A 16,195-nucleotide genomic window follows, 5' to 3' on the forward strand; every position below is an offset into this window, starting at 1 on the left:
ACGCATCGGCAGCAGAGATCCTTCATAGCGCCACTTATACACTATCGGATCGACTCGCCAGCTCTTTTCTCTACGATCAGTCTGTACGTACCGGCGAAAACATAAACGATAGTTGTCTAAGAGTAGCGCACAATTTTATGTTATGGCTGACCTCTATGAGCCAAACTAGACGCGTTCCGCATCTTTAAATAGCATCCTTTTCGTGAGTCTTTGTTCGCATGTCCAAGTTTTGACCAGCTCGTTGTATTTTACAATAAAATTAACTTTAAGTTACTTCAAGAGGGTCCTAAGGTCCGTTGAATTTTGAAACAAAACTAACAAAATACTCTGGTCTCGTTTGGATTCAACAAAAACAAAAATCTCTCAAACACTTCACACTAACCTCCCATAGACCATGGAAGCGGGAGATCGAGAAACCTCAAGGTTTGGGGTTTTTCATGCCTCATTTTTACAAATCCTGATGGCTTCACACAACCAAAACCGTGTGTCGAATGCGCCTGAACAGCCGTTGAGGTTGCACTCCTGGCGCGAGGAGTCCCATGAGAGTCGATTATGCTCGAGGCTGTGAAATTTTGCATTTTACTTGTGCCATAATGAATTTAGATGGACATTATCATGTGCCCCGTCAAGCAACGTCCTTCATCGATCATCTTCTTCGAGTGAAGGTGACCTATAGGGAAGGTTAATTCCTCACTGCGTCTTGGAAAAGGAATAATAAATCTGTCAGTTGAAAACCCCACCGGGAGGGGACAAACCAAAAAACAAAAAACACATTTTCCTTTTCACCACATACACTGAAGCTGAAAAGCAGAAGAATACGGACCACAGACTCTGGGCCCATATCCCGCCAGGACGCCATAATGTTTTTATCGATTTACAACGAAAACAAACCATTAGCAGAGCAGGACGATTAGTAATTGCGAGCCGGTCTCGGGGTCGTTGCATCGTCTTCCACTGCATGGTTGGATGTCCTTGATGGTCGGTTTTTGGCCCGACCGGAGCAAGGGAAGCAAGACAGGGTGCCATAAAACCACCACTCGCTGCCCATATGCCCGACGGAAAGAGTGTTAAAAATCCTTCAGAGAACCATTTAGCTGGCAGTCCTTCTTTTCGTAACGGTGTATTGCTGTTAGAAATTTGCTAACAAGGACACTGGGAAGTGTGGAAAGTATGGAACTCTCGCCAGGATAAATGTATCCAACAACCATGCAGACTATAAAGTTTCAAATCATTCAGCAAAAATTAAACTTCAACTTGGTCCAACCGGTTCCAACAGCTTCGCGTGCATCGCACATTTCACATCACGAGCCGTTTGACGTTTGGCGTGATCCTCGCACGATCGCCATTCGCACGACAGACACCGCATACCGTTTGCAATAAAAACCGATTGAGCTGATTGTTTTATGTGTTTAGTGGTTTATGGAATGGTGATACGTACGGGGAGACACACCCAGTGCCCAGTGCCCTCGCTGTCAACCTTTTTTGTTTCAGGTGGATGTGATAAAACCCGATGGCGACGGATGGAGTCTCTTTACCTATTGGGATTCTCCCATAAACGTTCCGGAGAGAGAGAAGAAAAAAGTGTAACAACAAAATCAGATCGAGTCACACGGATATGGAGTAGACTTTTTTATGGTACAATAAGGTCCTTGTTTTATTGCGCGTTTCTCAGAGAGATGGCAATAAAAAGCCTTTTTCTTGAGAAAATCTGTCAACCCTTTAAAGGCAAAACAAACCCTTGCAAAGGGTGCAATGTGAATTTGGTAGAAAAAAACAGAGCACCAACCAACAGGTCGTAAAGTGTGCTCAATCGTTCTATTCACTTTCACCTGAGGTTCCGTTAAGTTGCCCTCGTTTCGCTCTAAAATATGTAACAAATAGCTCAACCCACACTAAAGCAATAAAAGAAACAGTTTCAAAACATTGCATCTTTTCAAAACAAAAATAAACAAACTCGAGAATGAGAAATATGAATGGGACAGTTTATTTTACATCTCTTTTAACAATTATTGTGTTACGGTACAGTCCTGGGGCCGCTTTGTTGGCGATGACTAAAGGGATGCAAGCAACAACACATCGGTCCTTGGTCACCAGTTGACCAGCGTGAAGCCCTTAGCTCGTTCAATTAAAATGCCATCGTCCAGTGTCCGCTTACCACACTCGAGAGATTCATTTTTATCCATTTCCAAACCAACGCTTCCCTAGTTGCCCGTTGTTGTTGATGATTTATTTCGTGCAAATTTTGGTTTGCAGTCCGCACACAGCGGAACGACCAGCAATCAGCAACAAAATGTACACCGTTGGCGCCGCGTACACAACACCCGTCCCTCCTGATTGGAGGGACGATCCCGGGCGACATCGTAATTGCTTCAATTGACGCATAAACACGCACCCGGAGCACACCGGTCAGGATGGATGCAGCCGCGAAACCGAACGGCGCAAGTCACGTCCTCCGTTTCTCATAGGGTGCATTTCCTTTTTTTTTTTGTTGTTGTCGTGAGTGTGTACGCTTGCAGCCGTCCTATCGAAAGAGTTGTTTCCCTATCGCGGACGAACAATATTTATCGTTTATCGCATCCCGAATGTGAAACGGTGCTGTTTGGCATCCAGCCGGCTCCCCCTTTTTCCATCCTTTTGAGGGGATTTTTATTCACCATCCTTCATGTTGGAGTGAAAGAGAGAGATAATGATGATGATGATGGTGGGTGGAGCTTTTCGATGGTAAAACTCTGAGCTGGGGATCTTGCTGCGGTGTGGGAAAATCGGGAAAAAACGTGCCTCGTGGTTCGGAAACGGAATGGGAGAATGACGACATTCCGGGGCAGGTCCTGTTCGCTTGGAGCGGTGCCGAAAGGGATATTCTGTTTTTCCAACACTTACAGCAGCGTTATAGAAACAGTTTGTGCTAGCGCAGTATCAACAGAGACAGCACTTTATCAGTGATTTGAGGCGATGGCACAATGGAAGCAGCTCGCACACTCTGGTGGTCAAAATGATTAAAGTTCAATTAAATAAATTGAAGTCTTCATCTATGTTGTCTTATTATTTGCGCAATAATTTAATGCAATTTTAATATGATTGATAACATGTAACATTTTATGTAACTCATTTTTTACACCATAGGAGGATTATGAATACTCATTTTTCGGTAACTTATAACAATTCTTGTATTGGTAAGTGATCATGGCTTTGTCATCGTCGATAACTTTCCCTTATTTAAGTTTAAAATCAGTTGTAGATGATGAGATACTAGCAATCGATCGTGCGACAGCCTGAGGACAAAATAAACAATTTTTCCTCAGTACGACGCCTCTTAGCTGAGTTTGAGGCAAAAATAACCAGAAGCAATTTTACTCCCATAGAACAGGACATTGGTAGGACAACGAAGGATCCCCTATACGATCGATGACGAACTCTACACGCTGTACGTTATGGTCACTACTGTGAGGGTGCTGATGGGCTAGTCATGTCATGCGAATGACACCAGACAACTGAACCCGTAAAACCCGTTTCAACCGTCCACATGGACAGAGAAGGCGTGGTAGATGAAGTTTTCGGTTAAAAGTTGAAGTCGAGTTGAGCCGGCCAGAAAAGTTTTCGAAATTTCTTTTTCAACTGATCGAGGCATATGATATTGATTTTTTGCAATACTCTAGTTTATTATCAAATTCCAGTAAACCAAAAAACTAGTTTACGCTTATAGTGGTCTGCTCGGTTCTGACTATTTTTCGCTACTGAATCGCATATGTTTGCTGATCTCGGGGCAGGCACACCCTGATAATCTTCTTCTTCAACTATCCTATCCTTAATTTCCTATTTTTTAGTCACCCTTCTGAAAGGTTGTTTGTTAACCTTACAAAAGTTTCCAACAATAATGTTGTAAATAAGAAACGAGAGCAATAAGCAGCATAAACAAGGAACTACTTTTTATTGAAAATATTATGTCATAAGATGTATAACAAAAATAAGGTTTAAATAGTCCGGATGAATAGTGTGTTTTATCGCAATCGTTTATCGACACTTGTTGTATGGGGTGAAATACACTGTAAACTGATGGGTACCTTTACCCCTATGGGTAAAACCAGTCACAGAAAGCCAGAAATGGCAGGCCAAGACCTTTCGAGGTTGTAGTGCCACCGAAGAAGAAGAAGAACAAGATTTTAATTAAACAAAAACCAACAATGTTAGTTGAGTATTGAATAATAAAACCAAAATAATTAATACGTAAAGATACAAAGTTTCTCTGTTGATAATGTAAAAGCATCAATCTATTAAGCTCTATTAAAATTAGCAGAGTAAAATTATTCACGAATATTTTACATATCAATCAAACTGTTTTTAAAAAATCAGGAAAACTTAAACATGAACACCCTAAACATAAAAACCAAAGAGAGAAAAATACTATTACTTACCTATAATTCTCTGTAAGCACATTTTCCCTGGAAAATGCTTAAACTGATAAACCAAATATCGCAAACACACTAGCTCGCGTGCCCACTTTCACCGCAAAAAGTGCTTCAGATGGAAAGCAAAAGCAACACAAAATTTTCTGCTCGTTATGCATATTTTCCCTCCATCTTCTCCCTTCTCCCTGTTTTCCTCCTACCCTGGAGACTGGGAAGCTTGGTGTGAGTGTCCCAACTAACCAACTACGTGACCTACTCGCTAGCACCAGCAGCACCAGCAGTAGCAGCTGTACGCTGTTTAATGAGGGACCGTAAGCTCCAGGTTCTCTTTCCTTCTCTCTCTCTCTCTCTCTGGGCTCGCTTGTTGTTGTTATGCTCAATGTTAGCACAAACTGTTTCCTAACTGTCTGACAACATTTTCCAACAGTTTTCACTCTGAGTTTTTCCGTTTTCCCCAACCCCACACTTTTTTTTTCTTCCTGCTTTCTATTGTCGTGCTGTTTCCCATCTGTGGGTAATTCGTATTGGAGCGGTCCTTAATGGTCTCCCCCCGCCTACAGCCTATCGACTTGAGCAAGTCAGCACATTTTTCCCTCACGTTCTTGTGTCGTAAAAAAGAATGTGAAAATAAAAATAAAACATACGGAAAAGGTTTTTTGTTTACTATTTCTTTTCCTTCTAGCATCGAGATCGGTACGGTAGGGACCGGTCTCTACGTGACAGAACGACAGCCAGAAGAACACTTGTTAAATAGAGATATTTCTTGACAATTGGAATAAACACCTCACCCACGGTGTCGATTTCAGTTCGACATCCACCACCACGCCGCATCACCATGGTGAAGGAATGGTGGACAAATCACAACCGGAACGAGCGCGAAAGGCCACCAGTTGTGTGGGGATAACAATCAATCCGGGAGAGGTGCAATAAACACATTAAAGACGAGTCGACTGATCGGTTGACAAAGAAAAAGGTTAGCAGATTAAGAAGCAATAAGGGTGATTTTTTTTCCTTTTTCTTTGGTGAGGGCTTATGGGCAAAGTTCTTCCAAAAGCAAAACGCAACTTACTGAAACCATGGAGACTGGATGTTCCCAATGAAGGACGTTCAAGAAGAAGTTATTGAATTTAAAAAATTTAATGTTAAGTCTCTCACCATCAAGGAAGAAGGTAATAAATCACTTCAACTCCTGAACCATTCCATACAACGAATCACAGTCAGTGTTGTGTAAATAGTTACGTAGACAGTCCCTAGCGGCTCACTAGCAGAAGTAAAGAGAAATAGACCAAACCAATAAAACTGCACCGTTCCAGTTTTCCCCAACTTTGAAGGTGGATTTAAGGCGGACAACGTTTAGCCGCTACCTTATGCAACTTGTCAACGCGCTCGGTAGTGATCTTAATTATGACACGGATTACCGTGACACGATCTTTAACCATACTTTATCGATACTTTCTTTCTAGTGCCAGCAAAGCTGCTGAGCTGCGATAGAGAATCCCTCCCAACAAACGACGTACATAAACTGTCTCCCCCCTCAGCCACACAGTGCGGAACAGAAAAACATAAATAGTCATTTGCTGGGGTGTCTTTGCTGCTCCTGCATCACCGGTCGCTGCGCTGTGGCGGCGTTGGGTTGGAAAATATTTGGAAAATTTGTTGGTTCAATATCCATCCAACCAAAAAAATGGTGTGAGAGGGGGATGTGTGTTTGTGTGAAATCTTGCTCGGCATCTACCAAACTATAAATCAAAAAAGGGAAATTGGATCGAAGGATTCATCCCGAGGCGGAAGGAAGCAATCAGCCAGGCAATAAAACGTGGCTTATGGAGTGGCGATGGGATGGCAGTTAGGCTAGCGTCGCCAGTGACGAATGGGTGGGATTAAGCTCGCGGGCACTGGCTGACGTGTTCCATATGGTCGCGTGTGGCAGTTGCTATGGGTGTTTGAGGAAGAGATTTACGCAAAGTCATGGGAAAGATTTTGAATGTGGGAGCTAGCTTGTAAGATGATCGTTGAGGTATGTTTGAAAGTTTGAGTAAGTATAATAATAGAGGGCATGTGTACATTAATGATCGCGACGGAGCTACAACAATGTAAAAAAATGTTGCGCGATATAGTTAATTGAAAAACATATAAGAGATTACAGAGGGAATTAAACAAATATTTTTATTAAAAGTCTCTCTGAAGCTATTAGGTCCGAAATAAATAGTAACGATCGTCTTCAAATCGATGGGGCCAACAGCAAATGAGAAGCGATTTTGTTCTATTCAATGACATGACAACTGAAGCAATTGTGCTTTCATTTACTTTAATATGGCTGATTTCGTGCCAAATATGCGGTATACGCCATGCGGGGATACTGCTGTTAATGAAATAAGCTCTCGAGAGATTTTTCAACTCTTTCGAAGCGATGACTTTTAACGTTGAGGATATTGTTTGGGAAGGAAGGTCTGAAAAATTTTCAAGACCATAAATTAATTACTTTGCCGGAAGATATTGGCACCCAGACATAAGATGAGTCTGAGATGAGGCTGTGATGCGATGCGATCCGACAGGAGTGACCTGTCTATCAATATGCTCAAACGATACAGGAATAATTCTGATGGAAGAAAACATGTTTCCCAAGGAAATGTAACCGCGAGACAGGGAACATTCGCTCAATACTTGGCACAAACCATCATAGAGACCGCTCCCCAGTCATGCCACAACTGCATTTCCTCAATCTTTACAGGTGGAACGGTGATCGGTGTGGTTTATGACGAACTGCTCAAACTACTCCGGATGTTGCACTATGGCACTGCCACTTGTTCCGCTTGATGGCTCAAGACTGATTGATACGCAGTGGCAGATCAACCTAGGAGAGGAAGGAGCAGCCGTCCAGGACCTCGTTGGCAAGGGAAATCGAGTTGGTCTTACTCACAACCAAGTCACAATTAGAGGGGCCTCAGCTGCCATTCCGCTTGCGGCTTCCATAGACTTTGACTAGAACCACTGCTCATACGCAATTAAACCAGATTTTAAGAGGACATCCAACACCGAATGAAAAGATAAAACGCACCGAGGGACGAATCCCTTTATGTAGGATGATTTGCCGGAACTATGTACATCAGAAAATAATGAGCAACAACGGACAACACTGCGATTAGCCATTTTGTGTAAATAAAAATACCAAACAATTTAGGAAAAAACAAGTCATAAAACGTCCGTTACTTATTTTCGGACCTAATATAACCGACTCATTCGTTTGTTACTCTAGTAAAAATAGCAGTGGCGCGTATAGGGTTATAACGCCTGAAAGTATGCTATGAACATATGTGTTTTCTCTGTTGCCTATAAAGGTAGTTTTATTAATGTAATGAACTCAAAATTAACAACGAAAGAAGATTAAGAGTGGCAGAATGGTGAAGATATTTGATTTAGCGACTAAATAGAAATTAGAATCTAATATTTACAAGGTAAAAGACTCGAGAAGGCCCCCCCTAGAATCTTTTGTGTGCAGCACTGTGGCCTGTCATTTTTGTTGTACAGTGGGATTTCTGTATGGTCAAAACCCATTTGATGTAAACATTGTGCATTGTTCCTTAATACTTTTTACGGTAAAAGACTCGAGAAGGCCCCCCCCTGACAAAATTTGTTAGGCGCTGTAGGATTTACGCCTAAAGGTATGCAATCCGCAGTACACGTTGCGGAAGCTTCACAGTGAGCTTTCAGTGTGCTTTCAGTGTGGTCAAAATTGGTTGAAGAAAGTCGAATAAAATATTGTTATTATTTGATTAAAACCTCCTCTCCGCTAACCCTACTATTCATTTTGGCTTACTGGGGCTCGGTACTAGTTTTCGGTCGCACTAGGGGTGAACAATCGGGCCTAACACATGCACGGCGTTCTCGGACGGTAACGGAACAGTAATTCGATAAATACTTGTTAGCTTGCATTGATATTCAGCAAAGGAGGAAACATAAGAATATCATAATCACAAACCACTTGTTACAATGTATTGTATCAAGTTCTACTCGCTGTCTATTAACAGTATTAAGGAACAATGCACAATGTTTACATCAAATGGGTTTTGACCATACAGAAATTCCACTGTACAATAAAAATGACAGGCCACAGTGCTGCACACAAAAGATTCTAGGGGGGGGCCTTCTCGAGTCTTTTACCTTAAAAACAATTTAAATAGCAAGACCGAAATGAAACTTCTATTTCACATCCACGCTCCACATCCTCGATGCTCACCACACTGCCCGACAGGATCGAGTACTTTATCACTTTACCACCGATCTGCATGCTTTACACCGTGCTAATGGGTTCATCTTTACCGCCTAAATGGTATTAGAAGCTTTAAGAAACCTTTCAAGTCCTTTCGATGGAGTCCCTTCCCAAGTAGAGGGTGGACAAAAAAAAAAGAGACGACCCCAGCCTGCCCGCTCAAAGTGGCTCTCGGTAACTCGGCCCAAATGGGATCATCGCTCCTTTCATCGTGTTCTTCTCCGCCCGAAACAACCCCTGCACGTCAACGATCGACAGACACCAGACACAGAATGCTCAGGTTGCTTTCGTTTGAGCTTTCCAGCTCTATCTCTAACCGCCGCCACTGCCATCACCAACCACCCTTATCCGCTTATCCAATGGACACCAATCCCGGGGTGAAAGTATTTAAATATTTTGATCTCATTAAAATTAAAGAGCCCCGTTTAGGCCATCCCTTTTCGTGGTGCTTTGTACCGCTTTTGGAACATCGCAAGACTTCACCACGAGCTTGAGCATCTTCGAGTCGAGTCGATCGCTTGGATTGAAGCGGGTGTATGTACCCGCACATTGCGGTCCGTGTGCGTTGGGACTCTCGGCCCGCAACGATAAAGCTGTTTGTTCTTCATTAAGTTCTTAATGTTAAATCCTTTAACCTCATTCCCGCAGGATCTCCGAAAGGAACGAGCAAATCACCTGTTTCGTGAAGCGGTTTCGTTGAAGCCTACCTTCACCAAAACGGTCAAATGGTCAGTCGGTCGTATGTGTTTATTATTGCTGGCTAGTGAACCGAGGTACGGAAGAACTGAGCATCGAAGGCAGCGTAAGTCTTGGAAGAAAGCCTCAAAGGGATTAAAATCCAAAGACGCTCAATGCAAGTGCCAAAGTACCCGCAAAAGGTCAAAGCGGTCGGGTGCAAAGTGCATTAGCCAGTTATTTGATGAGATTGATTTTATAAAGGGAGGAAAAGAATAAGGATGGAGTACGATGGGTTGAGCATGATAAACTTTTCTTCAAGACTAGATATATTTGCTATTCATTTGTTATTTGATGTTTGATTTTTATCAACTAAAGCGATGAGTAGTTCATTCAGAAAAGACGCTATCGGATGTGGAATCAGTAGAATGGAAACTTTTATGAATGGAATCTCACACAACTCTCCTGAAATTAGAGCCAAAAATAGAAATTATTCTTTTCTTTTGTAATGATTTCTTTAGTAAAAGGCCCTACCTGTACTCTCATACTTGCAACGGAAGTGATAAGGAAATGCTGGGAAATTCCCACTCAGCTCGTTTGTATAAACAAACCATTAACAAACGCTTCCAAATAGTCATTTATTGCCTTCGCGCTCACACAGAACATTAACAAATCATAAACATACACTCACATAAATCGTAATAGTCTTCATGGGTAAAACCGAAATTAAACTACAAACAATCAACGCCCTATTGCCAATGTTCAATATCATTTGTCATGTCCTCCGTTTGGAAGATGTCCAGATCGGTAATCAAACTATCGGAGCGGAAGCTAGCCAACTTCAGCACCTTCATCTTGTCGATCGCTGTAGCCACCTCGAACCCAATGCCATTCGGTGCATAGAACGCTTCCACAAGTGTCCGGCCCCAGTCCACCTGCGGCAAGACACGATTCAGCTCATTCTCCGTAAACTGGTGCAGTTGTTTAGCATCTAGCCGGGTCGGTGTCTCCGCGTTCAGTAGCAATTGCTTCGTGCGATTCGTCTCTCCACCGAAGCATTGGTCGTTCAGATCGCGCAGAATTTCTTCCATCAGCTCTATCTCTTTGACCATCAGCTTATCGCTTTCGGAAAGGTTTGCTACCGCCGTTTCACTGCACGCACTGGCATTGCCGGTAATATCGGCCAGAAAGATGCGGCTCTCTGCAGAGAACGCAAAATGGCGCTTGTTATGGTGTTTTTTCATACAAAATGGTTCACCATCCTGACACTACTTACCTGCCACGTAGAAATCGTTCGATCGGGATACGTATGCTTTGCCGTTGGTTTTCTTCACGATCGCATTGTACAGCAGATGATCCCGGCTGCGGATGATCGCGTCCTCGCTGCGCAGGATAAACTTGCCGTAGGACACTTCGGTCGTGTTGAGGCAAATGTCGCATTCCGGCGGGGCAGCCTCTTCCTCACTGGACGAGTCACCACCCGTCGCTGGCTGGTTCGCCTTGTTGATGTAGATCTGGATGCCGAACATTTCCATGCCCGCCCGATACGGGTACCAAATCATGACACCCTTCGGATGGTAGATCTCGATATTAACGCCCTTCGGACGCCGGGAGGACCGTTTGCCGGAACTGCCTCGGGATTTCCGTGCGTCGACCGCGTCCAGCAGATAGCTGGCGGCCACAAGCCATATTAGTGCGATTGCTGTTAGCAGGCGAACTTGAGACATCTCGACGGTTTGAACTGATCACTGTTACTGATGCTGGGCTGGTTGGAGGATCGACTGATTGAGCGCGGTTGTAGTGGGATGTACCCTATCGGATGTATGTGTTTGTTGAAGCGATAAGAGCAAATGCAGGCAAATATTACGCATCCAGCCGAGAGCATGGTGCTTTCTAGAATATGGAGAAACGCACGCAGATGTAGTGGTATTATGATGAATTTGCCTTGATGTGCGTTTGAAGGTGCTTCCTACAAAGCGTAAATAAATAAATCAATGTAATCTTGCCATGAGTCATTGAATCAATCATCAAGGCAGTTGGAAAAGCGAGTGAAATGTTAAAAAAAAAAACAATAGAGTTTGTTGAATAATCCGCAAGATTACGATGATGTATTTTTGTAGCAATTTCAAAGTAAAGTAGATTTTCAATAAGTATTATACTACTACTTTATGCTGAACAATTATCAAAGTCTCATAAATTGTCTCATCAAAGTCTCATCAAATCAAAAGTCCTATAAATTGGACTAAATCCCGCATTCCGCTTCAGACTCCGCATAGCAACAGACAGTGCGTACTTTGCGAACGTGCTCCAAAGCTGTTATCCGCATAGCATACAATATGGGCGTTACAAGCTTGACGAAGATGTTGTATTGCGGATTGCATACGATCAGGAGTAAATTTTAAATTCGGATCAGTTATGAGAAAAAAACAACGTAGAACTCCAACTTTGCATCAAGAAAGTACTAGTAAAGTACTAGTAAAGTAGTAAAGATTCCAAGACATGAATTGAAATACTTTTTTATCTATTTGCAACAGTTATAAAAGCACACAGTACATGTAAATCGTTAAGTGAGCTCCATATCAACAATTTGATGTTTCATTTGCAGTTCTAGGTCGAAGCCATTATTCCTAGAGAACGAAATGTTTCTATCAGTCTGTTAAGCTATATGCAATAGTTGATAATATCCTTAGCATTGATTCTTGCGAATACACAGGACACAAGGGGAAATGTTTAGAAAAGCACCCTGTAGAAGAACGCATAAAGTCTGATCTTCGATGAACTTGTATGAGCGGTACACACAATTACTGATATATTTTTGAATCCAGCCTTTGTTACAAGCCACCAGTATGCTTCTGATAACACATAAATGCTCCATGTTTAAGATACGATCGAGGGCGATAAAAATCCCAAGAGGCGTAGATATTCTTAACACCCTAAGCTACGTTTGACGAACATATTTGAGAGAATAAACATAAAACAAAATTATTTTTGATTTTCAATTTATAAGTTGGATAGCGTGTGTTATGCATATACTTTGAATTGAGTTTAGTTTGATTTTTATAATTTTTTCACGCTATTTTTTGCTGAAAATTTCAGTTCAGTTTGATCACGATACGGACACTTCAAACGAATGTCATGTCTTCTCGCGTAAGTGTGCTCCATCTATGCACGGAAGAGCCGAGAATCTTGTTGAAGACAAAGGTGTCTAAACTCAGTAACAAATAAATTTTACTCCAAGAGCCGCCAAATAGTTTGGATAGTCGTTATTCTTTTAGTTTCTATCTGTTAGATAGATCCACGCGACGCTGCATCCTGCTTTTAAGCTCCACCAGCCATCACACCGTATGACGTACGATATGGCTTATCAGAATGCTAATCCACTCCCATAATCAACATAATCCTCGCTACCACTTCCCCCATCCCCACTCCCGTCCGTATTCCGTACCGCAGAAAGATCCAGTTTATCGAAATCCGTAATAATGGATTCCACCGTACTTCCCCGGATCATCTGTAGGATTTCGCGCTTCAACAGTATCGACTTTACTCCAAAAAAGTACATTCCCTGCGAACGGCGAACATCCTCCACAATCTCATCCCAACTAAGCGATGGAACCAGCGTCCTAAGCCGCTTAACTAAGTGATCTTTTATGTCTGCCTCGGACACAAGACGCGCACTGTCCTGATGTAGGACGAGCAGGTTCGTTAGCTCTGCTGCATCACAGTAAATCTTGCTGTCGGTAATGATGTTCCATAGCAATTTCTGTTCCTCCTCGTAATTGCGACTAGGGCGCGTGGGAACACCAGCCGGACAGGAGCGTGGAGAACTCGTTATCGTCAATAATTTCATGAGGTCACCTGGAATGGGAGTATAAGACAGAGAGTATTTGAAGCTGTTCGTACAAGTTTGATGTCCGACCATACATACCATTTACTGTAAACTCGCAGCTAAAACGCTTCGGCCGTCCACGCCGGTAGCGTTTGGTGACGGAGTACTGAACAGTATCCCCGGGGCGTATAATAACCGTCCGGTTGTGGATGATGAGCGGATTTCGGGCCCGACCCGTCACCGTCACATTCGCACACACATCACACGACGGACGTTCGCGGAACGCTTGATTAACGTACAGTTCCAGGTCAAGCGAGCGAAGGCTCCTCCAGACGCTTTGTCTAACCGTAAGCCCTTGGGGACGGAATATTTCTATCTGTCGGTTAAACTTTCTACAAACTTCGATCCGGTGTCGATCGTTTCGTACACGGACACCGGCCACAACAACGGTGGTCACTGCTAGGAAAAGGAGGATCACACCAAGCCGCATCGTTCGGATGTTTGAATTAGCGACCGGAACACTCTACCGCGGAAAGCAACTACCAACTCTTACTGATGCCGATGCTGCGTGCGGGGAATCTACCGAGCCTGCAAAATCGATAAGAGCGTTCACGCTTATTGGCCGAGATGCAGTCGAGGAAAGCGATAAGAATACCGTGAAATCCAGAAATTCCACCAACCAGCACCAACGCAACAGACAAGCAAAAGTATAACAAAAATTGAAAGGACCGTTTTTGTTTGTTTTTTTAAATCCTTTTTTGTTTTATTTTTATGTTTGTTTTTCGGTTTTGTTTTGTTTGTTTGTTTGTTTTTTTGCGCTACTGTTTGCTGTAGATTTCCGTTTTTTTTGCTGTTGTTTTCTTTCAGTTTAATTTCTTATTTTGCGTTCAGTTCCATGTTTTTTTTACTGTGTTCAAAGTTGACCACAACACTTGCTCTATCGTTCTCGCTCTCTCTCTATCTCTCGCGGTTGTCAGTTTGCCGTGATTAGTTCACCAGTCGTAGCATACCGATACGACGCCAGTATTCAAGATTTATCCATTTCGTAAAACATAATTGCTGCTTGTTTGTTCTCCTTTCATAAGTTTGAGATAACTTTCTGCTTGGTTGCTTAAACGGGACTGGCAAATCAATCGGTGTTTTGTTGTTAGTCTTATAGAAACGAATCGGAAACAGAACGAAAGAATCAGTTTTGTTTTACCGAGAGTCATTAGAACATATCACTTATCCATTTCGAGATGGGAAGTTGCTTCCTGTTGCTTCGACACCTTCACCTTACAGCTCCTACTTCACACGGTAATTAAATTCGCACAACGGGGTTTTTTTCTGTTTTTGCTTAGCGTTAGTCAACGAACAATTGCCACATACGTACGCACTACCAAACTTGCCACTACCAATCGCAAAACGTTCTAGAAATTGGGGGAAGGGGGAATACATTTAGACAACATACAAAAACTAAAGTAGACTGCCCGGAGCAAACCCCCGGGCGCAGTGAGCCGATTCTTGCCCCTTTAATCCCTGTTGATTTTTGTTTAATTCAAATATTTTACTTTTCATTTGCTTTACAGTCGTTTCGCAGACACTTTTCTAGTTTGCAGTTGCACGGGTTTTTGCTGTTTCAATTTACACCACCTTCCACGCTAGCCGTACGCAGCGTGCGTACTGTGCTACGAATGGGTTTTGTTGGGTGGTGATGAATTTTATTCCATGTTCGAAAAACTACAAAAATCCACTTCAAAATGCACACCTTTCTTGGCCATCTTCAAGTGCTTCTCCTTTTTTTTCTCTCTCTCTCTCTCTCTCTCGCTCGCTTAATGCGTTCCTGTATCCTCTCGTTGACTTTACCAACTTTGTTTTTATCATTATATGTACACAGAGCATTAGGTGTAGCATTAGAGGGGGGGGGGAGGGAGGGGATGAACAGATTCCTCATCTTTATTCTGTAACAAAACGTAAGTGATGTAGAAAGGAGTTAACGTATGCATCAAGGAAATGGACTAACTTTAAGGTCTTGTGTTCCAGCGATCAGCGATTCCGAACCATTCTCCTCAACATGGTTAATCCTCATTGATTTGGAGCACCTAACGACGAATCAGTTTTATCCTTGAACATAGTGAGTTCTAGTGAGTTTTATCCTTCAACATCTTTTCACTTGCAGAGATCCATCAGACATCCCCACCACTTAACAGAGTTTCAGGATCCATCAGGCAAATGAAACAATCATCAAGTTTTATTGTCTGGAGTTTTTTTTATAGTTTTGAAACTTCGATCGAGACATTCTCCTTCTTTTATCTTGGCTTAACGACCTCCTATGTCATGCCTGCCATTTCTGGCTTACTAGACTTGCTGATACCGCATAGCTGGATAGTCAGTCCTCACCATGAGGGAACGGCCCTGATGGGACTTAAACCCCGGACTGGCGTCGCTATCGCATCGACCACCGGGCTATCGAAACGGTGAAAAATATCCTGGACAAGTGCTACAAACACTCATCTCATTGCTGATGTCGTTCATGTCACAAGCGTCCCACACTGGGCGTCGTTTTGGGCGTTAAAAGTTAATTAGGCTAAGCTCACCGTCAAAGTTAATGTTCTTCTTCTTTAACCTAACGACCTAGAAGGTTCTGCCTGCCATTTCTGTCATACTGAAAGTGAACTTACTGATACCTCGTAGTTGGCAAGTCCGTCCTCTCTACGGGGAAACGGTCCGAGTTGGATTTGAACCCCGGTCCTGCCGTATGAAAACAGGAGCTGTTGCCGCTTTTACCACCAGACGGCCGAAATAATAGTATTAATGATCTGCAGATCTTTTTTTGGGACAAACCTCTATCCAAGGACCTCTCCCAATCATTCGATATCAAAGTAGAGCTAATAGCAGATCGCTAAGGGCCAGAAAGAGTTAAGAACAACGCCAAAATGTTGTTGCCTATTGAGACATTCTTCTGACACAACCGATCGTAAGGTCTCGCCACCTACCATGTCTGGCATTCCTTGACTTTATTTCACCCGTTGCTCTGGA

At 42.8% G+C, this 16,195-nt stretch overlaps 2 protein-coding genes across 2 annotated transcripts; both read right to left on the minus strand.

Moving 5' to 3' along the window:
* Window positions 1–9,964: 9,964 nt before the first annotated feature.
* On the minus strand, window positions 9,965–11,215 carry LOC118514567. The gene is made up of 2 exons (XM_036061567.1): window positions 10,628–11,215; window positions 9,965–10,552 (listed from the first exon to the last, which is right to left on the minus strand). The coding sequence occupies exons 1-2, from the start codon at window positions 11,076–11,078 to the stop codon at window positions 10,101–10,103; spliced, it is 903 nt and encodes a 300-aa protein (XP_035917460.1). The 5' UTR covers window positions 11,079–11,215; the 3' UTR covers window positions 9,965–10,100.
* Window positions 11,216–12,121: 906 nt separating this feature from the next.
* LOC118514572 lies at window positions 12,122–13,754 on the minus strand. Its single transcript, XM_036061573.1, has 2 exons — window positions 13,277–13,754; window positions 12,122–13,206 (listed from the first exon to the last, which is right to left on the minus strand). Exons 1-2 carry the CDS (start codon window positions 13,665–13,667, stop codon window positions 12,716–12,718), a joined length of 882 nt encoding a protein of 293 aa, XP_035917466.1. The 5' UTR covers window positions 13,668–13,754; the 3' UTR covers window positions 12,122–12,715.
* Between the last annotated feature and the right edge of the window lie 2,441 nt (window positions 13,755–16,195).

The sequence above is a fragment of the Anopheles stephensi genome, chromosome 3 (assembly GCF_013141755.1).
Source record: "Anopheles stephensi strain Indian chromosome 3, UCI_ANSTEP_V1.0, whole genome shotgun sequence".
NCBI lineage: Eukaryota > Metazoa > Arthropoda > Insecta > Diptera > Culicidae > Anopheles > Anopheles stephensi.

Excerpts from the sequence above, each read along its gene's own strand:
- LOC118514567 (XM_036061567.1), bottom strand. The coding sequence starts at position 11,078 with ATGTCTCAAGTTCGCCTGCTAACAGCAATCGCACTAATATGGCTTGTG. Across the intron at positions 10,553-10,627 it reads GAACGATTTCTACGTGGCAG|AGAGCCGCATCTTTCTGGCC; the intron begins GTAAGTAGTGTC and ends CGTTCTCTGCAG.
- LOC118514572 (XM_036061573.1), bottom strand. The coding sequence starts at position 13,667 with ATGCGGCTTGGTGTGATCCTCCTTTTCCTAGCAGTGACCACCGTTGTT. Across the intron at positions 13,207-13,276 it reads CTGCGAGTTTACAGTAAATG|GTGACCTCATGAAATTATTG; the intron begins GTATGTATGGTC and ends CTCCCATTCCAG.